This window comes from Manis javanica, chromosome 11 (genome assembly GCF_040802235.1).
Source record: "Manis javanica isolate MJ-LG chromosome 11, MJ_LKY, whole genome shotgun sequence".
Taxonomy (NCBI): Eukaryota; Metazoa; Chordata; class Mammalia; order Pholidota; family Manidae; genus Manis; species Manis javanica.
The window spans coordinates 102,600,293-102,626,504 of NC_133166.1; the positions used below are offsets into that span (position 1 = coordinate 102,600,293).

Below are 26,212 nucleotides of genomic sequence, written 5' to 3' on the forward strand. Positions count from 1 at the left end.
AGTCCTTTAAAAAATACAGCCCAAAGCATTTCGTGTACTGGACTTTCATTTTTTTTAGGAACAAACTTACAGAGTAGAAAACTTAGACCATGAAAAAACCCAGAGAGAACCATCTTTGACCTTCCGAGTTAGCTGACCCTGCAGTTACTTTACACCTCAGCACTGTGTAGATGGCTGTGCTTATACATCTGGATGTTAGTTAGGAACTATATACCATATATTTGTGTAAAAGCTTCAGATTTTCATTTTTCAGCTCACTTGAGTCTCCCCACAATTCTCAAAGAAGGCGGGGCCTTTACATCACCTATTTCACATCATCACGTTAAGTTACATCATCACGAGTCACCAGGAACCAATGAGTCTATTTTCAAGGTGCTCGTTCTCCTGCATTATCTCGCTTGAGCTTTCCAGACACGAACAGAAGAACAGCAGCACTTTCCACTTTGAGGTGAGAAAATTAAGGCTACCGCCACTCCTTCTCAGGAATTTCATTCTGGGGCGGCCCTGGAGACCTTAGGTTACCCAGGGCCGGGTTTTCCCACGGAGTCACTATCCCCTCAGGGCCAGCTGAAGGCAGGGCCAAGAGACCCACCTGAATCTGCTCTGGGTAGGACCGCGGGGCCAAGGCAGACGGCCTGGGGAGGGCACCCTGCCATGGACTTGGAAATGGCCAGATCCTGCGGCCTCCAGACCAGGGATGAGCCTGGGCACGTCATCCCTTCTCAGGCCCAAGCTGATACCAGACCTCCCTCCAGGCATCAAGGACGGGGCCAGCTAGCTCTGGCCTTTCTTTGCTTGGCTGCTTCTGCCAAATGGTCACATTACATCTTTCTAGCATTTTATTCCAGGTCTCTTTCTCCTCTCCCCACCATTCCTAACCTGGCTTCTTCACCTGTCTTCTGTATCTACTCACGGAAAACGAGTTCCCTTCAAAGAATTTCATGAGAGGCATTTCCTCTCCTTAAGCCCCGGAAACAGGTGGAGGTGCTGTGGATAGCATTCACCTCTGTCTGCCATATTGCCTGGGATCCTAAAATCCTTGGTCAATTTGTTTTTAAAATTATACAGCATTTTTCAACCTGCTTTCTAATTTCTGATGTCATTCTAGCCTGTATGGTAGCCTCACCCCAGGAGGTAGGACATGACAGATTAGTATTAGTGTCTCCATTTTGCAGATGAAGAAACTGAGGCACAGCACGGTTGAGTGGCTCATTCATACTACACAGACGAATCCCAGCTTCTGGTCTTATTTACCTTCACTGGCTGATGCACTGACGCCAAGACTGAAGTAGCTAGGGTGTTTCCATGTGTCCCCGAACAATGTCATGGGCAGGATCAAAACAAACAAAAATGCCTTGGCCAGGGCAGTTTGGTCCCCTGAACTGCAGCAGCGGGTCTGCCCGTGCCACATTGTAGGACTCAGGCGAGACCTTTAACCACTATGGGCCTTCATAGCCCACCTTCCCACCTGGTCTGCAGGTGAGGGAAAAATCCAGGGATGGTGACCAGGTGACCACAGGACCTTTGCCCCAGCAGTCCCAAGGCACCTGCTGAGGTCTAGGCATGAGGAAAAAGGACAAACACGAGGTCAGAGAACAAGGGCAGAGGGGTGTTGCTCCAAATGAACCGGTTCTTCCTCCCTTACAAGGTGCAAAGCCAGAAAGCAGGGTGACACATTCCCTTACAAGGTGCAAGGCCAGAAAGCAGGGTGACACATGGGCAGGGCTGCTTCTGCCTGTGGGTTTCCGGGAGGAAATGGTTAAAGAGGTTTGACAGTGTTTAAAAAAATACAAAACTCAGCACATACTATAACCAGCCACAAGTTTTGGGATGAGGAAAACCATGGTGACTAGCTTGAGGGAACTTTGCCACCAACGCAGCAGAAATCACCACCTGCTCTGACTAACAGGTTCCAGGGCCTAAATGTCACTTGCTTTTCCACGTTGACTTTTGCTTTTCCCCAGCTGCCAGAAACCGTTTTGGGGGCCAAAGGGAGCCATGTATAGGAAGAGAGCAGTGATGTTTCGGAGTTGAGGTGGGACGCAAACAGAGCTCTCCTAACCCGTGAGAATGAGCAACAACGGCCCCAGAACGTTCCAGAAAGGAGAGCTTCCCTGGAGTCAGGTGCTGAGACCTGGGGAGGGGCGGGAGGAAAGGCTGCTGCCTCCTGCCCTGGAACTATCTTTAAGGGCAGGAAGGAGCCGTCTTCTTAGGTGCCATCTCTCTCAGGAAGAAAGGATGAACTAGATGGTTTCTGAAATATCTTTCCAGAGAAGGCTGTGGTCTGTGAACAGTTAGGCTTCATCCGTTTTCCTCCCGGGGTGTGGGTCCCCCAAAGGGGAAGTCTGCTGCAAGATCTGCAAACACAGCTGCGTGAAGGCCAAGAGTAAAATGTTCTGGGTGCAGCGTCTTTAGCACCATCTGGTTAAAAATAGCCAAAAGTGGCTTCTAATTCCTACAGGTCCCTGTGTTGTTAACAACTCCCAGAAAAGCTGACAGGATCTTTAAAAAGTCACACTAACCTATAGCGTATTATCCTACCAGGCAGCTGACTGAATAGCCCTTCCTCCCACGTGGGCTGAAACTCTCTCTCTATCCCTACCACAGCTTCGGCTGGGAGGGTTCAGTGGGGGTGACTGGGTCACTGTGAGCCTTAGCAAGCCTAGGTCGCCAACGTTCCTCTATTTATAGGGTCTCTATGGAAACAGGACCAGCATTAGAGAGCTAATCGCTATAAAAACCCACAGAGAGAGTCCTACTCTCAGGATACATCGTGGATTGCAGAAGTCTCCTATTGCCCTTAAGAGGCTTTGGGTGGGGAACCTGCGTTTGGAGCTGGAGAGGAGACATCACCCTAGGCTTGGCATTAACAGCCACAATGATGGACAAGAGGGAACTGCTACAACCCTGCAGGCCTGTTTGGGGCTGCTATTAGAAATACAGTGATGAAAAATTTTTGGCATCATATTTTTCTTTCCTAGCATCACAGCTGACATAAAAAAACAAACAAACAACCGATCTCAACTCAGGGGGAATGATTTCCCCATTCCCAATTTTATTTTAATTCCTTGTTCCTTTATTGCTTAGAGAATTCTGCCTGGAGCCCATGCAAGTCAGAAGAGGTGGCACCATTCACCTGGGCTTTAGGCAGAACCGATTCAATATATCCCAGCAGAGAAGATTTTTATTAAAGTTACCTGCGTGCGTGCCCTCTGCCTCTTCTCACGCCACCCCCGTTGCACTGCCTCCCCTTCCACAAAGCCCCTCTGACCACCTCAGTAGGCGGTGACCTCTCCACCCTGCCCTGAACTCCAGAGAGCTCATTATCTGCACCACTCACCTTGCAATTAATCATGTACAGCCTGTGCCATCGCTTCTAGTCCTCTCTCCAAGTGTTACCCAACTTCTCACTTGTTTATAATTCTTGATGAGAATATGAGCAAGTGGAAGGCAGAAGTCCAATCATCTACATCTTTGTGTCCTTAAGATTACCTAGCAGAGACCTCAACACAAACATGACGATGGCCTACTTATTTATTTTCCGAGTAGACAATAAATAAACAACCCCAGTCTATAAAACCACCTTCAAAAGGTGATTTAGTCCTCAGAAAACTACCTTTTCCATAGATTTAAAGTGCTCAGTCAATGGCCTAAGGTGATCCCTGAAGTGATTTGTTGTTCACTTGACCCAGAAAACCTCAGAAATCATGCAGATCAAGAGGTTCAAATCTTTGAGTTCACTTTAAGAACACTCATGAAACTGCCCAGGCCATCGAGGGTATGTGTATCCAAAAAAGTCACCAAGTATCTGGAGGATGCCACTTTACAGAAGAAATGTGTGCCAGTCTGTTGCTGCAAGGGTGGAGTTGGTAGGTTGTGGCCAGACCAAACAGTGGAGATGCACACAGGGTCAGTGGCCCAAAAAGAGTGCTGAATTTTTACTGCACATGCTTAGAAATGCTGAGTAATGTTGAATGTAAGAGTTTCGGGGTAGAGTCTCTGGTCATTGAGCATATCCAGGTGAACAAGGCCCCCCAAGATGAGCTCATGTCTTAACCCCTCTGTGAGCTCTCCCTGCCACACTGTGACGGTCCTTACTGAAAAAGAGCAGATTGTTCCTAGACCAGAAGAAGAGGTTGCACAGAACTTACCCCAGAAGAAACTGAAGAAACAGAAACTTATGGCCCAGGAAAAAGTTCAGCATTAAGCTAAAGTGCAAATAAAGGTAAAAGCAGAATAAAAAAAAATAAAATGCTCAGTCAGGCAGCTTTTCGTGTACCTAACCTGGATGCCTCCTGTTGCACTTTAAACCCTCATCTGTCATCTTAGAAACTGCTAAGATTGAGCTGTCTTGGAAGGCAGTGAACACAGAAGCAAGTACCCAGACTTGTTTACTGTCTTCCCACATGGCTTGGATCGGGGCTCACGCCCTTACAGCCAGCTTTGTTTTCCAGGTGAACATCACATAATTAACTTGGCTGGAATAAGGAGGCCTTTAGCCTTTTGGTTCGAAAAGCCAAATACTGTTCTTCTCACACAAACACAAGATATACCTGCCATCCTCAACAGCTTTTTTCTAACTTCTTAACCTGGATAGAGGCTCATGTGGGTAGCTGATGAAGATGGACCCTGTCCAGGCATAGCCTCCTTCTGAGGATGCACCCTCCCAGTCTATGAGGATTTCCAAGGGAAATGCCACTTCTTAGAGAAGAGTTTTGAGTTGTCCTCCAAGACAACCACTGAGAAGTCACCAGAGCTGCTTTCCTCAGCTCCTGACACCCACATTTTTTTTTTAACCAAAGCAAAATTCAAGTCCTATTGGATGTTTTAGTCCCTTGTTGAGGGAGTCCTGTTAATCGAATTGGCAGCTAAGGCACAATTAGATTCACAAAAAGAAGCACATTCTGTAAATACTAAGCCTGCAAGATGGTTCCCACTAGAACAACTAGGACAGCTGGGAATTCATCTAGAACCCCAAATGTGGCAGGAGAACAGAGAGCTTCGATTGCCACATGCTTTCCCATAGGGGGCATGGTTCCTCCCAAGCCCACACTCTGCTCTGAATATTCCTGAAGGCAGTGGGAGGGGACGGGCCAATCCCAGGCCTCGGGACCCACCGTCCTCCTCACACAGGTGCAGGAGTAATAAAAACAGGCAACCTCAGCGTTCTTCACCACCCTCCACTGTTCCTGACTATTTACAAGGAAAACTGCTCTTCCAGTCAAAAAGGACACTGGCAAGACAAAAAGACTTGGCACTTTGCATTTCACTTCCCCCATTTAGAAAGCCCCTCTCCTCCTGTTTGGTAATTAGCATTCCTCCCTTTCTTTAATAGCATGCTCTAAACCCACCTCTTCTGGTGAATTCTATAGGTTTCTAATTCCACTGAATGATACTTGCAGCACCGTTAAATCTATGTGTCCCTGTTGTATGATTTTCTTGCAAGCATTTCATCCTGTTCAACTGGGAGCTCCCCTGGAGACAAAGGCAGTACCTGCTGCCACAGAACCAAGTCCCCCTTTTTCTGTTCTCAGGTCTGCTTCCACTCCTCCTCCTCTGATGAAACCTATCCCAGAGCCCAGTTCCCATCCCAGATAGCAGGGGTCTCAAGCCCAAACATTTCACCAGAACTGGGAGCCTCAGGATGAAGCGCAGACACGCAGATCACACACGCTCCTTCATCCCACCCACATTCCCATGAAGTAGCTTGGAGAAACTGAGACCCATACATTTAATCAAAATCCTGGGCTTTTTTTTTTTTTTTTAAAAAAAAGGAAAACTAATAAAAGAACCGAAAAATCACACAGAAGCTTCTTGGGAAAGTCAATGTTGTCTCTCTTGACTTGGGTGGTAGGTAGGTAGATGGGGTGTCTGTTTTGCTGTTGTTATTTAAACTGCACATATATGTTTTCAGACACTTTTATAGGCATGTCATATTTCACAATTTAAAACAGTGCCTTTCCCATTGAGGGCGCTCAGTATCTGCTGACCCATGATCCCTTCTCTGGGGGGTGTCCCCTACAGGAGTGATGAAGGAACTTGGGGCATTCAGTGGGGGCCGGAGCCCCTGTGCAGCCAGTAAAGGTGGTGAGACAGTAGGAGAATCCTATAGGATTCGCTGTGACTCTCTCCCAGCTATTTGGCTCCTGATTGCTTTTCCTGATCTCAGGCAGGATGATCAGGGCCATGATGTGAACAGAAGCCAGATGAGTTTTCAGTCAAAAGTTTTGAGTCCTGGAGCCAGAACGGAAATACTGGAATTCAGAATGCCCCTTTTCTCTTCTGGGGAAAATATTAATCCTGCTTAGAAGTCCCCTGGGGTAAGTATTCACAGGGGCTTCTGTGAGGAGAAAGAGAAGCTGGGGGGAGGTCCAGGGGAAGGCCTCTGGTCAGCACACCCAGTCTTCCCTTTAGGAAAGGCACAGTTCTTCCAGCTGTACAGGGGGTGGGAGAGACAGGGAGGTCGGCGATTTTGTCCCCTGCTTTCAGGCTTCTAATTCTCATCAGGACAGAACCAGCGGACTGCTGCGCTCAGCCACTCCCCCCAGGCCTTAGCAATAACTACCACGTGCTGTATTTTTAACGGGAATGTGTGCTGCACATCCCTTTCTGCAGTTTTCTTGAGCTCTTCCCCACTCCCATTCTCACTAGAGCTGGGTTTTCTTGCTGGAGAATTCCATGCACTTTTGGTCAGCCAACTCTCTCTGTTACCAGCAATCCTGGCATCTCCTTCCAACTAGCAGGGAATCTGTTAGCAGCAAAGGACTAGATAATGATGACAAATGAATCCAGACATGAACTCAAGTGGTCAGAGAGGAAACCAAACCACCAGGGGCTGGGCAACGAGACTGAATTGTTGAGCTCCTGTTGCAGGAGCCTCTGCTGAGCTCTGCCTGCAAGGTCACATCACGTGTGTGGGGTGGTAGAGAAGGCCCCCAAAGTTCCAGTTCCTGTGACAAAATCCACTGTCCATTTTCAGGTTATTTTTCAGTAATGATTTTATAACTGCTCCTTTAAGTTTGCTGCTTAACTTTTTCCTTTTCATTGGCTCTTCCCACCCCATAATCACAGATCCCAGGCCACTGTAGCAGAAATTTGAAGAATGGAGTAATATGCTCCACAGTTCAGGAGGACCACAGAGCCCTTGAACCCTCTGGCTGCCCCTAGTGAGGGCACCATTCAGATCTCTGTGGCAAAGATTAAAACCCCCCCCTCTCTCAAGCTCCATTCAGGTGCTTCAGACAAAGCCCCTTACTTTTTGCTCCCTTTTTAAAACGATTTCCTCCATCACAATGCCTAAAGCTGTAAAAAGAAAATAGTAGTGGAGCTAAGGGGTCAACAGTCCTTATCTCCCAAATCTAAAATGAGAACAAAAGTAAGCCGGAATTGCTGGTCTCCCTAGGCCAACCACAGGTATGGGATGGGGGTGCTAAAAATTAAACTTGCCCCTTTCTGGCACCACCAGCAAATCTAAATAAAATAAGTCAGCTTCTACTCAGTGCTAGAGCCAGTAAAGAAATTTTTCCATCATTGGAAAACAACTTTACCAGCACTGGAACACGTCACTAATCCTAGTACCTTTCCCAGAAAAAGGCTCAGAAAAGTTGAGTGATTTGCCTGAGATCACACAGCAAATCAAAGTTGCAATGGCTCCCAAGTTCATGGCTGGCTCTGAAGTCCCTATACGGTAAACATGTTGTGATAAAGCAGACAGAGATAAACAGGGAAAGGCCTTGCTCCTCTCTCCCCATGCTCCCACTGCACCAGCAGCAGCCATGTTTCTCCTCTTTGTTGCCAGCATGGGTCCACATAGCTGTGACCAACCTCAGTGGTATGTTTTGTCATTGTTGTTTCGGAGGCTCCTTTTCTCACGCCTGATCTCAATTCTGATTCAGGAAAATTCAGCAGTTAATAGCAGATGAACAGTTTTACTATATCTGCCTAGGGCCAGAAGAGTTGTCTCTCACACACACACACACACACACACACACACACACACACACACACACACATACACACGTGCACGCACACGCACACGCGCACACACACACACACACACACACACACAAGGGAGAGAAATGATACAGAAAGGTGAAGGACAAGCTTCTGAAGGCAGCTCTATCTACAGAGACAAAGATACTGCAGCCCCCTCACCACAGCCGGCCCACCTTCTCTCCTCAAGGCGACCGGGGGAAATGAATGGAGCGGGCAGTTGCCTCTGTTGGCTTGAATTGGAGGGTAGGGGGGTGTCCAGGGCTGCTTCTCATGGACTCAGGGCAAGGGGCCCACCTGGTCACAGGATCTAGTTTGCTGGCCGCTCATCAGGATCTGCCCAGGTGAAGTAAAGGTCTGCAGCACAAGGCTCGCCCACAGCCCCACATCAGCATTAAGGCACCTGTTTCCCCGTCACAGAGTGGGCTCAGGGGTGACAGCTGGGACAGGCACCAAGGACTCCTCGGGCTTGACTGAAGCACAAGCTTCCCGTGCAGAGCCTACCCAGTGGAGCGCATCTGCAGGCACAAGGATGCCCCGAGCCTCTCAGAAGGGCAGAGTAGACCCAGGGGTCACATTTGAATAATCACCATAATTCTTTTTAAAGTCCACACAAGGAGCTAGCTGTCCCCCTTCTCACTGCTCCCCACGGCACGCAGGTAACACACACAGGTAAGAGCACACTCACCTGCACTCTGGCTTCCTGACTCTGAGCTCCTCAGGCCAGACGAGGAATGTCATTGGCTTATTCTGGTGAGCTCCTTAGTGGCTGCTGCCATAGGATACAGGCTTTATTTAACATAACGGAGTCCTTTGGCTCCCCTAGCCCAGACCTTGCACCCCCTCTGGAGAAAATCTCCCCGAGGCATCAATCTCCAAGGCATCTAAGTTCCTTCCTTGGTCTGACATCTTGCTCAGTCCCATGGTGAGCTGGCTTGAGAAGCCCGAGCCTGCAGTCCCTGTGCGAGCTCCAGCAATCGTGCATTATTTATCTGGGCTGTTGTTTTAATTTGGAGACATACTCAATACAGCTTGATAATTGTCTCCGTAACCTCAGGCAGGAAAATAAACAGCTCCCAGCTGCGTGTGATCCTCTTTTTGGGTTTGTGGTTCTAACTGCCGGCTCAGCCTGTGTGCCCCAAACCAGCCCAAGCGTCACTTGGCCACCTGTCAGTTCTCCACCCTAGGGGTTGGTTCAGCAGGCAGGCAGCGATCTCCAAGCACTAGCTTAACCTCTGGCTCCACCTAACGGCAAGAAGTCCACACTCCCCTTTCACAGATGAACAAACTGAGCTTCATCCAGGAAGGTCTCAGAAGCAGGAAACTAACTCAGCAAAGGAAACTAATGGTCCTCTGCTTGGCCTCCCGCACTATTTTCTTCCCCTGCCATCTTATGGGCGAGAAAGTGATGTTAGCTTTTTGGTTAGCATCTTGGATTTCTCCAGCCCTTTGTCTGCGAATAGCACTTCAGACACATCATTCAAACCATCTCGGAAGGGTGAATCACTAGAACGTCTGCTGAATAATAAGGAACAAACACAGAGGCCTGGAATGGAGCTGAAAGATGGAAAGGCACAAATGGTACCTGAGGTCCCTCCCAGTGCTCTGGCCGAACATCCTCTCTGACCTTTGCCTGGCATCCCCAAGTAAGGCACTTCTGCGCAGGGCGGGGAAAGCTAAGTGCATGGCTGGGCTTGCCAGGGGAGGGTCTGCGCTCACCTTTAAATCAGGAGGCTTGCTTCGGGGACCCGGGTTGGGTGCCGCGGCAGCGCCCACATCTGAAGTTGGCCCGCCGGCAGAGTTAGCACCCGTGGCCTCGCCAGGCCGGAGGTCCGCGCCCAGCAGGTGGCAAGCGGCATCTTCCAGCCCGGCCCCATCCTCCTCGCCCTGCTGTTGCTGCAGGTCGTCCGATTTGCACCTCTTCATGGTGTATGTGAGTCGGCAAGGGGAATCTGTCCTTCCAGCGCGCCGTCTTGGCGGGGGGCGCGGGGGCCGCACCCTCTCTTATACTCAGAAACGCGGCCCGGGGTCTAAATTATTAACGAGGAGCGGACTCGGCTGATCACAATTTCTTGAATTTAAAAATAAATCTTTTTACAAGAGGGTGAGGGAGGGGCAAAGAAGGGGATCCTTGGTGACAGCTTAGAATAGTTCATTACGACCTGGGGAGCAGAGGCAGGTCATGGTCGAGGCTTGACAGCTGGAGTCCTGGGACAGTCATTGCAGCCGGAGAGGGAAGGCAGCCCCCGGCCCCCAAACTTTCTGCTTCAGGGCACGGGCAGGGTGCAGGGGAGCTGGGAGGCACAGCGCATCCCTCCCGGCCGGCCGGGCTGCTGGGCGAGGCAAGGCATGGGGCAGCCGGCCGGGCGGGTCCCCGTCGGCCGCCCTCGGCCCCCGGCCCTGCCGCCGGACCCCGCCCCGCCCCGGCGGGCCGCGGAGCCCGCAGCGTGCCCGGCCCGCTCCCCGGCCCGCGCGCCCGCCGCGCCGCCTGCTGCAAAGCCGGGACCCGAGCCCGCGGCGCGCGCAACCTACCCCGCCCAGCACCTCCTCCCGGGAGCCGCAGGCCAGGCGAGGAGCGAGTGACAACGGCAGCGGGCCAATGGGAAGCCCGGAGGGCTGGAGGGGGGCCGTCGCGCGGCCACGTTTTTAGGGTTGGTTGCACCGTGCGATCCCCCAAGAGAGGTCTGGGACGCTGTGCTGCTGCGTCTTAGCATTGCGGAGAGCCGGCTGCCGAGGAGGGGCGGCGACGACGCGCCACCCGACACGCGGTCTCAGCGAGGCGTGAGGGACCCTCCCTGGAAAGGCTCTCTGGAGGTTTCTCCCACACGCTCGTTTTATCTGGCAGGGTGGGGCGCAGTCGGGATGTTTATTATCATCACTGCTTTTTTGACCTAACTTTGCATGTTACGTACCTACATCCCTTCAACGAGAAAAACGATGAACCCCTTAGCATGCTTGGTTTGAAAGACAAATCTATACCTCCTACATTCATAGCTGCAAATGCAAGGGGGTGGAAGTGGGGTATTTCTGCCCCATCACCCTTTCCCCCACTTTAAGTAACTATCTCTTATGAGTTTTACCTTTTGCTCAGGTATTAGAAAGTAATTTCATATTTAACACAGTAATGTGAGAGTCCCGTGCAAACTGAAGCTGCTTTTAAATAAGAAGGGATACTGACGGCAGGAGGTTGATACATATGAAAGAGAAGAAAAAGAATGCAATCTCTTTTCCCATAAATCTCAGCCAAACTGCCCTGAGTAATCTGCAGGCAGGAGAGAGCAAATTATTGGGTTACCAAGATACAAAGCAGAGTAGCAACCCCATCTGAGAGCCCGTGTATGCTTGCAGTAGGTATAACAGTGTCGACCCTCCCGCAGTCTAGACCAAATGGTTCTCAAGTTATGGTCCTCGGACCAGCAGGAGCAGCTCCTGGAAACTTGATAGAAATGCGAATTACTGACCACCAGCAAGACATACTGAATCAGAAATACTGGGCCCTCCAGGTAATTCTGATGCGAGCTAACATTTGAGAACTATTGGCTTAGACTGTAGTGAAGGGCCACTCAGTCTGTGAGTCACAGTGGTCAGATCTAAAACATTTTCCAGTTTACCAATCTTTACAGCCATCATGCCATTCTAGCCTCACTTCAGTCTTACTAGGGCTGTGAGTTTTCTGACTCTGTCCCGTATTTTTCCCATGCCAGCCACTCATTTGAATGTGTATCCTAGAAAAGCCTAAGTTGTTAAGAATTTCGTTCAGTCAGGCAGTTACTTACCAAACTAGGCATCTCCGTTTTTAGAAGATAGGAATTTAGGATGGGCTGGGAATATAGAACCACCTCCCACATCCACTACACCATATCAGGCACAATGAGGAAACGCAAGCTGCAAGCTTTTAGCATTTTTAGTGGTGAGAGAAAGGCAGCATGCCAGTGAAGACCGTGGCAGGACTAGACAGAGCCAGCGGAGGAGACTGCCCGGGTGCTAGGCATCAGACAGAGGGGTCCGCTGACCCCTGCTTGACCCGCCCCAGAGAAGTGCCGGGGCTGCACAGACCCTGGGGAAAGTCTTGGGCCACAAGTTGTGGACAACATGGTGAGTACAGGTGGACACACATTCATGACCCCTGACTCTAAGCTGAAAACAGTGGAGGGGAATCGATGTGAAGTTTTAAGAAGCAGAGCCCATTATCATTTTGAATTATGTCTCATTTCTCACTAGGTTTGATGTTTATATTACCATATACACATAGCATGATAGCCAAATTTCCTATTTGTGGCCATATTTAGCAAGTTATAATGCAGATCAGCAAAAAAAATCCATGGTGTGTTTCATGAAATCAGCTATACTTTACATTCCATTTTAAAGAGGCCATATAGCATAGTGGTTAAGGGCTCAGACTCTGTGACCAGACTGCTTGGGGACAAATCCCGGCTCTGCTTCCCATTTACCATGTGACTGGGGGCAAGTAATCTCACCTCTTTATGCCCAGTTTCTAATTTAAACTGTGGATAATGAAAGTACCTATCTTACAGGGTGCACTTAGACATCACCTGGCCATAGCTATTATCAGAGATGTCATTCAGTTTCAAAACTGTTGTACACTCCACTGTTTCTATCCTTGGGAGTTCAAATGTTTTTCACCCATTTCTGACTTTCTCTGAGTGTCATAGCACAAACAGGCTGCTGGCAAAGAGATTTCACTGGGAAATCTATGTAGAGACCTGTGTAACCTACAACTGCCAGTTTTTAGCAGAGGGCAGATTTTCAGTAGCCATAGTAAGTTCTTGAGTACCTAAGATAAGTAGAACTTGAAAGTACTTTGAAATTCTGTTGAAAGGATTGGATTGTTCTATTATTCTAGGCTTCCTTGGAAAAATACAGGTATATACTATGTTTTGATGTTCAAGGTAAGACAAAAATTTACAAAGTTACAGTGCAGATTATATATGGTATGCGAGTAGCGTTTTCGATTCTGCTTTGGTATCACTATTAATTACAAATAAATAACTTGGTATAGTGGGAAGAACACTGACTGGTTTTGGTTTCAAAAAAATCCTTATAAGAATTCTGGTTCTGTCCTTCCAGTGTGTTCTTGGGCAACCAAATCACTTAATGTCTCTCATTCTTGGTTTTCTCATCTATGAACAGGGACTAATAATATCCATCTCCACATGGTTATTGTAAGGATTAAATTAGAAACGCATATGAAAATGCTTGACATACAGATGGGCTCAGTAAACCTGAATGAAACAAAAATACATAGCTTGTCTAAGCACCCTGTCTGCCACATGACAAAAGCCGAATTATCCCACAAAGCTTAATGCTTTTTGTGAGAGGAAATCCCAGTTAGGCTAATGACAGGGAACACTCCTGGTTTATCAAATTTGCTACATCAGTAACTGTATAACCGTGCAGGACAAAGATCAGGTTTATGGAATCTCGTTCCCTTGTCAACAGCCAATTCATTTAGCTTGATAAACTTACAAAGCTTTATTATAGTGGATATGGTGCCAAGATCAACAGGTAGGCATTGAGTAGGGTTTCTTTTTTCTTTTTATAAAAGCCGGTAAGTCTGAGAAATAAAAGGCTTCTCTGTTTCTCAATAGGAAGAAGCTTGTAGATTATCCAAGAAAATTGTTTCTTACTCTGTCAGAATTCTTTAAAGAACATTTGACACATCAAATGGGTAGGCAGTTGTCAGAGATGTTTTAAGATTTAACATACTGAGTGCTTCGCTTAGAAGGTAAAAATACTCTAGAGAGACTAGTTACAACAGTTTTTACCACTGGATTCTGATACCAACATCATTACAAATACTCCTTTGTTAATGTAATTTTCTTTGCTTTGTTTTGGAGATTTCACTTTCACTCAATCTCTCCTTAAAAGAAATTGGGTTCCGTTGGATTAGGAGAAGCAAGCCATGCAAATAATGATCAGGGAGATTGGCTGGATTGTTGATGATGTCACAATCCCACCACCTAAGTACAGGCTTTTTATTGGCTATTGTAAGAGACAGGCAAGACTGGGAAGGCTCTGTCTGCATCACTCGTGAGCTGGAGAAAGCTCTAAATCTAAACTAAATTTTATCCTTTTTTATTTTTTACTTAAAATGTACTCAGAAAATTTTTCCATATGTTATTACATTTTCCCATATTATTCCATATTCTATTACTTAGATATATTCCCATATATCTAAGAACATATTTTAAATGACTGCTTACCATTCTATCAAGTGAATATATTATGGTTTATCACTATCCACCTTATTCTTAGATACTTCGTTGTTGCCATTTTTTGCCTTCAGAAATAAAACTGTAATTACTATTTGTATTCAGAAATTGTATTTATTATTTCCTCCATAACACAGAATCTCTGATAACCTAACTGACAATGTTTTAAAGGAGTAAACAAATCAAATTGCCACTTTTGTGACTGTTTCTCTCGCAGCGTCCCTAAGACATGCATTGGGAGATCCCAGTATCTGGCTCATTCTTGGGGACTGGTGAATCTCCTACCCGTAGTACAAAAAGCTGGAAGTTTCTACTTCTCATTTCAGGTAGGATGAGTACTCTTCATTCTGGGTGCTTCTTGCTCCTCAGTAATAGGAGAAAAGTCTCAATAATCACGGCTGTGAACAGAGGAGGTTTGTGAAGCATAAACTTGAACCCTGATTGTATTGCTCTGGGTGCAGCCTGGAGCCTGCGACTGGTCAAATGGCTGTTTGTGTCTCTTCTCATCTTTATAGGGAATCCATACAAACCTCTGGATAATCTGTTACTTAAAGCTGAAAATACTAGACATTAAAAAAAAATACAAAATAGAAAAAGAAGAAAGAATATCAACTTTGCTCAGAGAGAGTCAGTTGTTTATTATTTTACATCTGAAGATAAACATTTACAGCAGCCCCATCTATTATTCTGTGTAGTACTTTTAACTATAATAATAATAGCAAGCAGCTACCATTTAAGGAGAACCACAGGTATTAGGCATTTTGCCGGGAACCTCGTGAACACTCTACTTAATCCCTAAAAACCAAATGTGCAAGGTAATTGTTATTCCCACTCCACAAATGTGAACACAGGCTCAGAGAGCATGTAGCACTTTTCATAGGTCAGAGATCTGCACGCTGCTCTATCTGCCTCCAAACTTAAAAGCCCAAGAGCTTACCCTTTCATGAATGTACCACTCTGTGATAAAGGATTTATCAATGAGCACTAGTCTGCAGTTAAATATACCCACATTCATTCACGTATATTTATGAAATGTGTATCATGTACAAGGCTTACAAGATGCTTTTAGAAGGCAGAGAATAATAAGAGACATTGATCCCTGCTTTTGGACTTAAAGTCCAGCTGGGGAAATGAGCCACAAATGAAATGTAAAACAACAGTACCCGGTTGAAATGGTAACATCTGTCACCACTCCCAAGGGGGAGATAATTAAGTACTATAGTCCAGAGAGATCCCTGCGAGGGACCGAGATGACTCCAAAGGAGAAGTGTTTACATCCATATAGAAAGTATTAAAAGGATAAAATGTTGTTTGGGGATGATTCTGAAGCCTTTAAGTAGGTGAGAATTATATAAATCACCTGAAAATAGAATCATTCCATTTTTAGATCTCTGTAATTTTACATCTGCATATTATAGAATTTTATGGCAATATTAGTGATAGGAAAAAACATTTTTTTCTTTTTATTCTCTGAAACCGTACGATGGTGTTTCTCAAAGTATGATTCATGGACTACCAGCAACATAAATCACCTTGAAATTTAGTTATACATGCAGATTCTTGGGCCCCATACCAAAAGGGATGGAAACAGAATTTCCAGGGGGTGGAGACTGAAAATCTGCACTTCAAAGAAGCATAGGAGGTAATTCTTATGCACATTAAAGTTTGAGAACCACTGACGTAGTGGAAGATTTGATTGATCACCTTTATTGATAGATTTGTGAAGTACTAGTAGCTCCTATTTATTGAGAATTTACTATCTGCCTGGCACAAGCTCCTTGTAATACAAACTCTGTAGGTAAGTATCCTAACCTTCATTTTACAGATAAGGAAACTGTGGCTGAAGCAGATGAAAAACTTACCTGAGGTCACCTGGCTAGAAAGAGCCAGCCAGACCAGTTGTGCTTGCCTTTACTGTCTGTCCCTTTCCCACAGTGCCTGCTGCACCATTCCTATACTATATAGCACCATAGCTATACTATGGCTACCACACTCACTAATAAAGATAACAGCTATTGTTGGAGAGCCTATTATGTGCCATATAATTTCAGCCAAAACCTTTCAATAACTTCACATGGCACTTTACCATGTAAGGTACACAAAAATGCAGAGATATTAATATAGATCTCAAAATTACCTCCTTCCACCAGTTGGAACAGGACTTTCTTATTCTAGTATGACCTTTCCTCACTTTATTTCCTCCTGACAATTTCTAAAACCTTTTTCAGCACTGTCGAGACTTCCTTTCCTTGGTGTAATTTATCCCTACCCTTTTGCACTCAATTTGGGCTGGCGAACAATGAGTTGAAATCTAGGCTTTCTAACATCTACCACACCTTTGCTCCACACAGAAATGGAGAGCTACAGCCTGAATCTAGAGAAGTATCAATTACTTGAAAAACCTGCTGATCTTGTGACTACACAGAGAAAAAGTCAACTTAATTAGGGAAACCTCTCCTGGGAAAGGGGAATCAGACCATCCCGTGTAAGATCTTATTCTGGAGAATGCATACTTACATCATAAGTCACTTTCAGGGAGGCTCATATGGCCTTGGGACAGACCCAAGCAGATAGAGGGACAAAGGGCTGTTTTCATCAGTGAGTCCACCCAGGATTGCCTTATGCCTTTCACAGGGTCCTGATGAAAAAGAATATTCTCTTTCAAGATGCGATAACATAGCACAGTTCAGTAATATATAGCTAAAAACATAAATGTCTGTATCTTTTTACCCAGTAATACCTTCCTGGGAAATAATTCAAAGGAAGAAGACAAGTAATAACACAACAAGATTATAACAGCATTTATAAAAAACCTGAAACAACCTAAATGCCCAAGAATAGGGAGTAGATGAGTAACAGTGGCATAATAGAATGTTATGCTGCTATTAAAAGAGACATGATAAGTATATAGAAACACAAAAGGCCTTTTAAAAGTAATATAAAATGAAAGCAGTAGAATGCAAAATTGTGTTGAGCTAAAATAAAGGCCTCGGGGTCGGACAAACCTGTGTTATTAGCTTTATGGATTTAGACAAATCACTTGAGTCTCAGTTTCCTCACATAAAATCAAGGTAAAACTATCCATCCTTCCAGGGTGGTTGTGAGAATTAAAGATGATATAAACCATGTGGATAACACTGGATATAAACCATAGATAAAAATAATCATAAGTTTTATGATGGGATATGGGACCATTGAAAACTTTGAAATGAATTTATTTTTAGGATGTTTTAGATTGAATACTATTTTTTCCTTTTATTCCTGCACACCCTTAAACATTCTCATACTCCCTATGCAGGAATTGTATGTGCATGTCACTGGGAAACTTGCCTAAGTGGGCCTCAAGCCCTACTTGGAGAGGGGTCCTAGATCAGTGCTTCTGAAGTCAGCTCTAAGAAAATAATAGAGACCCCAAACCCAGACACATAGGAAGGGGGCTCAGCTAGGTTCCAGGGCCTGTTTTTCAAGCACACAGAGGGGTTTTGTTTTTTTCGGTATTGTTAATGTACAATTACTTGAACAACATTATGGTTACTAGACTGCCCCTATTATCAAGTCCCCACCACATACCCCATTACAGTCACTATCCATCAGCATAGTAAGATGCTAGAGAATCATTACTTCTCTGTGTTATACTGCCTTTCCTGTGTCCCTCACCCCCGCTACATTATGCCAAGCACACAGAGTTTTATGTGAGGCTTCTTATTTAGAGGTCCCTCTGTCTTCTACAATTTGGGGATAAGGCATGTTCTCATGAACACAATACCTTCCAATCACCTTTGCTTCAGCATCCTAACCTTCAACCTCCATTAAACCACCTCCCTGCAGAATTAGATTGGTGAGAAAGGAGGTAAGCAAGACGATGGTATGAAAGAAATATTTTGAGCACTCAGTATATGAAAGAAACATACTAAGCACGCTCTTTGTGACAGGCATTGTGTTTGGCACATATGGATAGATACATATTAAGCTAGTCGGAATGTTTTAGAACACAGCCTTCAGAATCTTCTAGAAAACATTTACCAGGATAATCTTGACATAGAAAAGAGTACTGGTAGCTTTTCATCTATCCATCTTTTTGTATCCAAGATCAGCCAAGAGACACAAAAATAACTGTATTCTGGATAAGTAAGGAAATTAACCAAAAAGGATCAAAACCATTTGGACTTGGAAAAGCAATACCAATATTCTAATCTTAATGATAAGAAATGAATTGTGACAAAACTATGCTCAGGGTTTCCTCTAGAAAGCTTGGATCAATTACTCTAAAAATTTCTTGGAAACTTTGTTCTTCTACTTAGCAGTAAGGCAAAGATTATGTCTGTTTGGGGCTATACTGAGTTCCCTTTAATTGACTGTTTTTCCTCCCCATGCTCTGCATCCTAACAGCCAGGAGGCCACTGATGAAATATTCAGCATTGGAGTGATATTGATGTATAATTAAATAGAATGCATTTAGCAGTTCAGTTTTATAGACTTTTAATCTTCAAATTAATAAACCTTCATATAGAGAATCTCATAAATAAAACCAAAATATTCTTGGAAATACTATCCTCCTTGGAAAAACACATAATCTTGAATGTGATTAATTGCTATAGTTAGAAAAGAAAACATTTATTAAGCACTTCTATGTGCCAGGCAAGGTACTAACTGCTTTAGACATTGTCATTTAATCTTTGCAACCCTGTGAGGTAGGTATTATTAGCTCTTCTGTACAGAGGAACTAACTGAGGCTCCAAGAAGCCAAGTCATTTGCTTAAGATTGCAAATTAAGTAACAGCACAGCCAGGACTGAAACTTGGGTTTGATTTCTCTCTGACTCCCATGCTCTTCCCTAAATGTTTACAGGATTTTGTTTCCAAAGCACTTTCATTTTCTGTAGCTCATTCCTCCTGACAACACAGTGATCTTGAGCACGATCCTAGGATTCTCTCCCTTTTAACAGGAGTCACAGAGTCAGGATTAGAATTTAGGCTTACAGCAATCATCATCATCTCAGTTACCTTTTACTAAGTGTCTTCTAGGTGTTAGTATCTGTGCTAAGCAATTTTTATACACATTTTCTCCCATTTCAGTCCTCATAGGAACTTCATGAGGTGGGCACTCTTACTATCCCATTAGATGGATGAGAAAACAAAGACCTAGAAGGATTAACCATTTGCCCAAGATTATACAGTAGCAGGTCAGGACTAGAACTCAGATTTGTAATAATGATAACACCATTGATAAAAGCAGCTGCCATTTATTGAGAGCTTAGCATGTGTCAGACAGTGCTTTAATTTTTTTTTTTATATTTCAACACACTTTGAGATTTACAGTTGGCGTTGCTCTTTTAATGCTCACAATAACCTTGTGGAGAAGGTACTGCTATCCTCATTTTACAGATGAAGAAGTAAGACACAGAATAAATAATGTCTCCAAGGGCATACAAGTGGAAAGGGGTAGACCTAGGATTTGAACACAGGTCTCTTTGATTCCAAGACCTTTTTCCTTAACTGTGAGGCTTTGTGGACTCCTGTTCTGTCTCTGTACACCTTTGCTACCCAAAGTGTGGTCCACAGACCAACAGCACTGGCATCACCTAGGAGCTTGTTATACATGTGGAATCCCAAAACCCTCCCCAGAATTACCAAATCAGATGTGTATTCTTGACAAGATGCCCACGTGTTCTTGTGCACCTTAAAGTTTGAGAAACACGGCTCTGCAACACTGCCAGCAATATACAGAATAAGCAGAGAAGAGAGCAAGGTTGTCTGGAACAGGGATTCTCCAACATGTTCCTTTGGAAATCAGTTTTGAGCTAGAAGAAGGTATGTTCAGCTGTTAAAATTGATAATAGCGATCTTTTCCCAATTCATAGGTAAAGCTAAGTTAATGAATTGTATTTTCTCATCTCCCATCATTTTTCCTCTCTTCTTTGGAGCTGAATATCACTTGCCCATTAGTAACCTTAGAAGATGACAATCATTGAACAGTAGTGAAGAAATATCTATGGAAAACACAGAAATGTTGTTTAATTGTTCATTGTATTTTTTTCTTTAATTTGGGGTCTTTTAATTTTGGAGTTTGTGATTGTGATTTTATGTTGCATAATATAGCCATACTTTTCCTTAGTAAACTTGGTCATAATTCACATTGCAGAATTAAATGTTAATGTCTTCTGCTGTTCCACAGAAAGCATCTGATTCCCACATACATGAACATAAGGATCAAGGCTTTAGGATCTCTCTAGAAATCATCTAACCAAGAGGAACTAGTCATAGAAAAATAAAGTTAGGAAGACTAATGTATTTCTCACCTACCCCTCTTCCTCCAGTGAGAATCAACATTAGATACAACTACAACCTTCTGGCTCTTTCGGGATAGTAGAAATATGACTGGTTTTTATGTACCTTTGTGCTTTTCTGAATATTCCAAAATATCTACAGTGAACATTTATTCCTTCATCCAATATCTAATGAGCACCTACTAAGTGACAGGCACTGTTTTAGGGTCTGGAGATACAGCAGTGAATAAGCCAGACAAAGATCTCTCTTCTGGATTGGTGGCCCCGCAGGCAGGGGGCCAGGGGTGGGGAATGGGCAAAATGGGTGAAGGGAGCCAAAAGGTACAGACTTCCGGTTATCAAATAAAAAAGTCATGGAGATGTGATATACAGCATGACAACTAGACTTAGTAATGCTGTACTGCACATTTGAAAGTTGCTAAGAGAGGAAATCTTAAAAGTTTAATCACAAGAAAAAGTCATCAGATGGCAACTACACTTACTGTGGTGAGCATTGCATAGTATATATAAATGTCGAATCACTATGTTGTACACCTGAACTTAATATATTATGTCAACTATGCTTCAGTAATAATGAAGAATGCTCTAACTGTGTGGTGGTGGGTGTTACCTGGACTTGTGTTGGCGCTTCTCTTGCGATATATACAAATATCCAATCATTACGTCATATATCTGAAACTAATGTATGCCAATTATACCTCGATTAAAAAAAAATCTCTGATGTCAGTATCGTCGGGCCTTCTTGGGCTGGTCAGATTCCTTGAAAAAGGCACTTCGGATTTCCTCTCTGGAGGATAAACATCTGGTAGAATTGAATGGAGTAAGAGGGCTGAGACTCTTAGCATCCAATATCCATAAATTCACTTAATCTCCTTGTTTAACAGAGATCTCCTATTTAACCCTGTTTGGAGAAGAAGGCTTTCTTTGGGGAGAATTGTGGGGGGTGGGACAGCTGAAGAAGGAGAAGTGACCTGGGGATCTAACTGCTCTTCAACGGCTTTCAGAATGCTCGTTTTAATCCTGCCAAAGGTATAACCTGTACCTGGCAGCCCTGCTCTCCTATACCTCCTCAGCAGGCAGTGAGGGGAGCCGAGACTTGAGGGATTCTGCCGCATAAATCACGTTGGGTCTCAGCTTTTCCCACTTTGGATTCAGGATACAGGATTCAGGTTTCAGGTTTCTCCAGGTTGGTAACTTTAAATTAATACTTGTCTGTCTGTTCTCCAGCTTCTTCTTCCTCTTTTTTTTTTTTTTTTTTTGCTACTGGCTCCTCTCTTTTGTTGTGGGTTTATGCCTGTAAAAATCCTGTGACTGTCTACATACTATAGGTGGGTCACGGGAAAGGCAGTATAGCATGGAGAAGACAAGTAATGACTCTATAGCATCTCACTGTGCTGATGGACAGTGACGGCAATGGGGTGGGGGGGACTTGATAACATGGATGAATGTAGTAACCACAATGTTGCACATGTGAAACCTTCATAAGATTGTATATCAATGATACCTTAATTTAAAAAAACCTGTGACTGTTATTTTTCTGATTTCTAGACAGGAACAAAAGTAGATCTGTATGTTCACCTTCATTAACTGCTTACTCTTATCACTTTCAGGAAACACTTTCCTATATTAAGTTAAATCTTTTCTTGTTACCATTAAAACCCTTATTCTCCCCCATTTGTCCTTGCAATTAGACATTTAAAAAAATAGGTATTTTTACTTGTAAGTGATTATGATTTAGGAAGAGTTCACTGTCACTAACACCCCTTAAGATTTTTTTTAACACCCCTTAAGATTTTAAATAGCAGGAAACAAATGATTATTTTCCAGCAGATCAAAAATGGGGATGCATTTAATACATATATTAAAATTTTTTAATGATGTATTTAGAGCAGGTGGGGGGACAAGCAAAATAAGTGAAGGGGACAGAGTTACAAGCATCCAATTATAAAATAAATTCATCACAGGGATGAAAGGTATAGCATGGGGAATAGTGTCAATATTGTAATAACTTAGTATGCTGATAGATGGTAACTACACTTTTCATGGTGGGCATTTGGTAATGTTCATAAATCTCAAATCACTATGTTGTACACCTGAAACTAACATAATATTATGTCAACACTATTTCAATTTAGAAAATTACCCATGTATAAGGTTAGTTGCTGCAGCATTGTATATAATATCAAAAGACGGCCAAAAAACCTAAAGGTCTATCAACAGAGGACTTGTTAAAACATGCTAACCCATATGGTAATACATAAACAGTTAAAAAGAATGAGTTGTACCTTTATGTTCTAGTGTGGAAGAGTCTGTAAGGGCAGAATAGCATAAGTCTAGTATGCTATCATTTGTGTCTAAAAAAACATTATCTATATCTGCAACAGTGGTTACCTCCTGGGAGGGGAACTAGGTGACTGACAGGGAGAAGAAGGAAGACTTGGTTTTCTCATGCATACCGTCTGCATTATTTGTCTTTTATACCACAATCTTATATTACTTATTTAAAAAATAAAGTACTAAAGAATGGTTTTTTAAAGGATGAGCTCTGTGACTTTTACCTGACGTAATGCCCCCCATTATTTCCAACAATGCAAAGTTTACTTTTTCCTCAAGATATTAATTTCCAGTTTCTTCTAGGCATTTCCATCTGATACCCTTTGCTAGAAATTACTGTGTGTGGCAAATCATCACACATTGCTTTGATAGTGTTGCTTCTTTTTAAAAATAGTATCAACCGTCTTGCATTAAACTTTAATATTTTCGTTTTGTTTACTGAGGCTTTTAGGATCTGCATGGGGGTCTTGCAAAAATGAGGAGTGGCCAGTGGAGAATATGTGAACAAGTAAAAGGAGTGAGAAGGCGCTTGAGGCTTTCTCTTTACGTCTCTACCTCCTTACACACATCCAAGTAGAGATTCAAGTGGATTAGTGGCCCCTTTTTATAAAATGAGTTCAGCCTCAAATTCAAGTCTCCTCTTAAAAATTCAGCTGGAACTACACCATCTAGCCTGTCGGAGAAGAGGTTTGGCCTGGGTGAAAGATGAGGTCTTTCCACAGTATGAGACAGGAGGGCTCTGTGTCTGGAGAAGAGGGGAGGAAAAAGCAGGAGGCTAAAAAGAGGTAGTTGTTAAGTTTTGTCTCCTTTGTAATTGTGTCCAGGGCTCTGTGACAGTTTATGTCAAAGAGTCTTCTACATTTGCAAGAGCCACGCTGAGATAATCATAGCTGATTTGCAAGGCTACAAACCTCAACTTCCCCTTAACCGGTTTGGTCTCTCTAATTCAAGAAATCAACTGAACTTCAGTTAAAACTCCTGACTGACCCTTTCACAATCCCTTTATCCACAACCGGAGAACAAAAGTCAGAAAAGGAGGACACGATACAAACATGAGGGGTTTTTAATTTCCAGGGTCTTTTCAGCTGGTTCCCCTGTATCTACTGCCTCCGGAAAGGGAGAGCCATTTAGGGTAGCCATGGAGATATTACTGGCCTCTTGTTTCCTTCCTTTTCTTTGCTATTAAAATCTTTCGCTCTGATTTCAGTAAGGCACGCCACTTCTGCGGGCGTCCGGATCCTGCAGTTCCTCTCTCTCCTCAGGGACACTTTCGCAGAGAGCAGGAACATCTTTTTAAATGAGGAGAGTGTGTAAGCACAAGAATGGGTGAGGTTTATACCAAAAGGGGATCAATCCCAACCAGACTCCGGGTTTTGGAGCTCGGCCCAGCCTACAGGTCCCAGGAGACCCCGCGGTAACGGCGCGCTGCAGTAATCCTTCCCTCACTCTTCTGGAGAGTGAGAGAAAGGTTCCGCCCGCGTCGCACTGCGCGTTGGTTTGTTTTCAGCGACGGTGACGGAGAGTGGGAGCCCGGCCGACTGCTGGAGGGGGCGACCGGAGGCGGGTCCCTCCTCCCTTCAGCTCTGTGGGGCGGGGAGGAGGGAAGCTGGGCCAGCGGGCCGGGGACCCAGCCGCGACGACCGAGCAGGCTGAGGAGATGGAGGGCGACGGCGTGCCGTGGGGGAGCGAGCCCGGGCCGGGAGGCGGCGGAATGATCCGCGAGCTGTGCCGGAGCTTGGGGCGCTACCGCCGCTACCTGGGCCGCTTGAAGCAGAACCTGCGCGAAACCCAGAAGTTCTTCCGCGACATCAAGTGCGCCCACCACCACAGTCGTCACTCCGCCCCCACGGGCGGCGGCGGCGGCGCCGAGCGCGGCCCTGCCGGCGATGTCGCCGAGACCGGGCTGCACGCGGGTGAGGACGGCGGCCGCGAGGGAGAGAGGGCTGGAGAAGCCCGCCGGAGGGCGGACCGCAGCCCTGGCCCTGCAAAACAACCCCGGGGAGGCGGAAAGTGGGAGATGGGCCGCGCGGCAGGGCCCCTGGGCCTGGGCCGGCCGGATCCGAGATGCTGTGGGCGGACATCCCTCTGGCTGGGGGGAGGGGAGGGAGCCGAGGCCCGGGCGCGGGGACCTGGGGGCAAGGGGCGCGCCGAGGCGGGGGTTCCAGGGGCAGGATCCAGGGCGCCCGACTGTGCTCGCGCGGGAGCGGGGAGGGCCCGGTGCTTCCAGAGGGAGGTTATTGACCTGAAGGGGAGGGAGCGTTGCTCTGAGTTGGGGAGCTTGGCAGTTGTGCGTCCGAGCCACCGTTTAGGGTTGGAGGAGCCTAAGGAGGCCGGGGAGCTGTAGTGGGCCGCCTGTGTGCGCGTTTGATCATGTGTGTGAAAGGCTTTTACACCGATCGTGAGGCAGCTGTGTGAATAAGGAATGCGCTCTGAATGGAGTCGGTGTCGCTAAAGGAAATGATACCGGTGGGAGCCAGGGAATCGCCAGAGGTGTTGCCTTCCAGTGAAGAAGTAAGAGAGGGAAGGGATCGTTTTTGATCCTGAGACTTCTTCGCTGGATTCTCTCTGGGATGTGTTAGAGGTCCAGAAGCACTGTTAGAGGTCGTTCAGGATCTTGGGTCGTTGCAAATTTCTTGCTTCCTCTTAAACTGTTTTTGGTGGGAATCGGGTGGGTTTGCTAACTACTAGTTAGGGAATAACTTAGGTGGAGGAGAGAAGGACTGACATCCACGTATCTTGGGAGCAATATAGAAAAGAAGTCAGTGGGTTTGATTTACTGATTCTCAGACTTAAGTGTGTATTCAAATCAAATTACGGTTTTTAAAAAGTCTCAGGCTCTCTGCCACAGGTCTAGTGGGTGGATCCTAAGAACCTAAACATAAAAAGTCCCTGGGGTTCTCATGCAAGTAAGTGGTCTGCAAGCGACTTTCAGAAACAGAAATTTGGAGGCGGATAGCAAACTGGAATATGAAGCTTTGAAGGGCATGAGTTGTTAAACTCTGAATTCAGAGTTTGTGTGTTAGGTCGTCTATTTCCAAAGTTGTGTATTTAAGATCCTAAATTTGTCTGAGACCCCAGAAATGGTGACAAAAACAAGATAGTGAGATTCTGATACAGTCCTAAATGGTACTATTCCATTCAGTTGGCCTGGATGTAAACAAAAAAGCTTTTATTTTACCTCATGGGATAAGTGACTAGCTTTTCTGAAGTTCTGGTTTTGACATCTTATGCTCAGAAATTTGCTGTTCTGATAATGGACCTGTAGAGGGGACTGCTTCCTGTGAGGCTGTCCAAAAACAAGGTGAGAAGGGCTCATACTGTCAGAGGTGATCACCAGAATGTGTACTTTCACCCTGACTTAGCAATG

At 45.1% G+C, this 26,212-nt stretch overlaps 2 protein-coding genes and 1 long non-coding RNA gene across 7 annotated transcripts in view; 2 read left to right on the plus strand and 1 right to left on the minus strand.

The window, feature by feature from the left end:
- The window catches only part of TMCC2 (transmembrane and coiled-coil domain family 2), a 35,412-nt gene extending 24,950 nt beyond the window's left edge, over positions 1-10,462 (minus strand). Inside the window, exon 1 of one of the 2 annotated variants that reach the window (XM_017663640.3) lies at positions 9,712-10,462. In XM_017663640.3, coding sequence (XP_017519129.3) covers positions 9,712-9,918 — 207 coding nt within the window. In that variant the 5' untranslated portion in view covers positions 9,919-10,462. Of the gene's footprint in view, positions 1-8,680; positions 9,173-9,711 lie in introns of those variants that run through there. The other variant, XM_017663642.3, reaches the window with a different exon arrangement.
- On the plus strand, positions 347-3,057 carry LOC140844307 (uncharacterized). Its single transcript, XR_012122462.1, has 3 exons — positions 347-448; positions 1,965-2,124; positions 2,692-3,057. It is a non-coding gene; the product is annotated as an uncharacterized lncRNA (long non-coding RNA).
- A 13,497-nt stretch (positions 10,463-23,959) lies between the features above and the next one.
- LOC108399080 (retinoblastoma-binding protein 5) overlaps positions 23,960-26,212 on the plus strand; it is a 93,170-nt gene continuing 90,917 nt past the window's right edge. The window contains exon 1 of one of the 4 annotated variants that reach the window (XM_017663635.3): positions 23,960-24,758. In XM_017663635.3, the coding sequence (XP_017519124.2) occupies positions 24,503-24,758 (256 nt within the window). In that variant the 5' untranslated portion in view covers positions 23,960-24,502. The remainder of the gene's footprint in view (positions 24,759-26,212) is intronic. The other 3 variants (XR_012122927.1, XM_073217069.1, XM_073217070.1) reach the window with 3 other exon arrangements.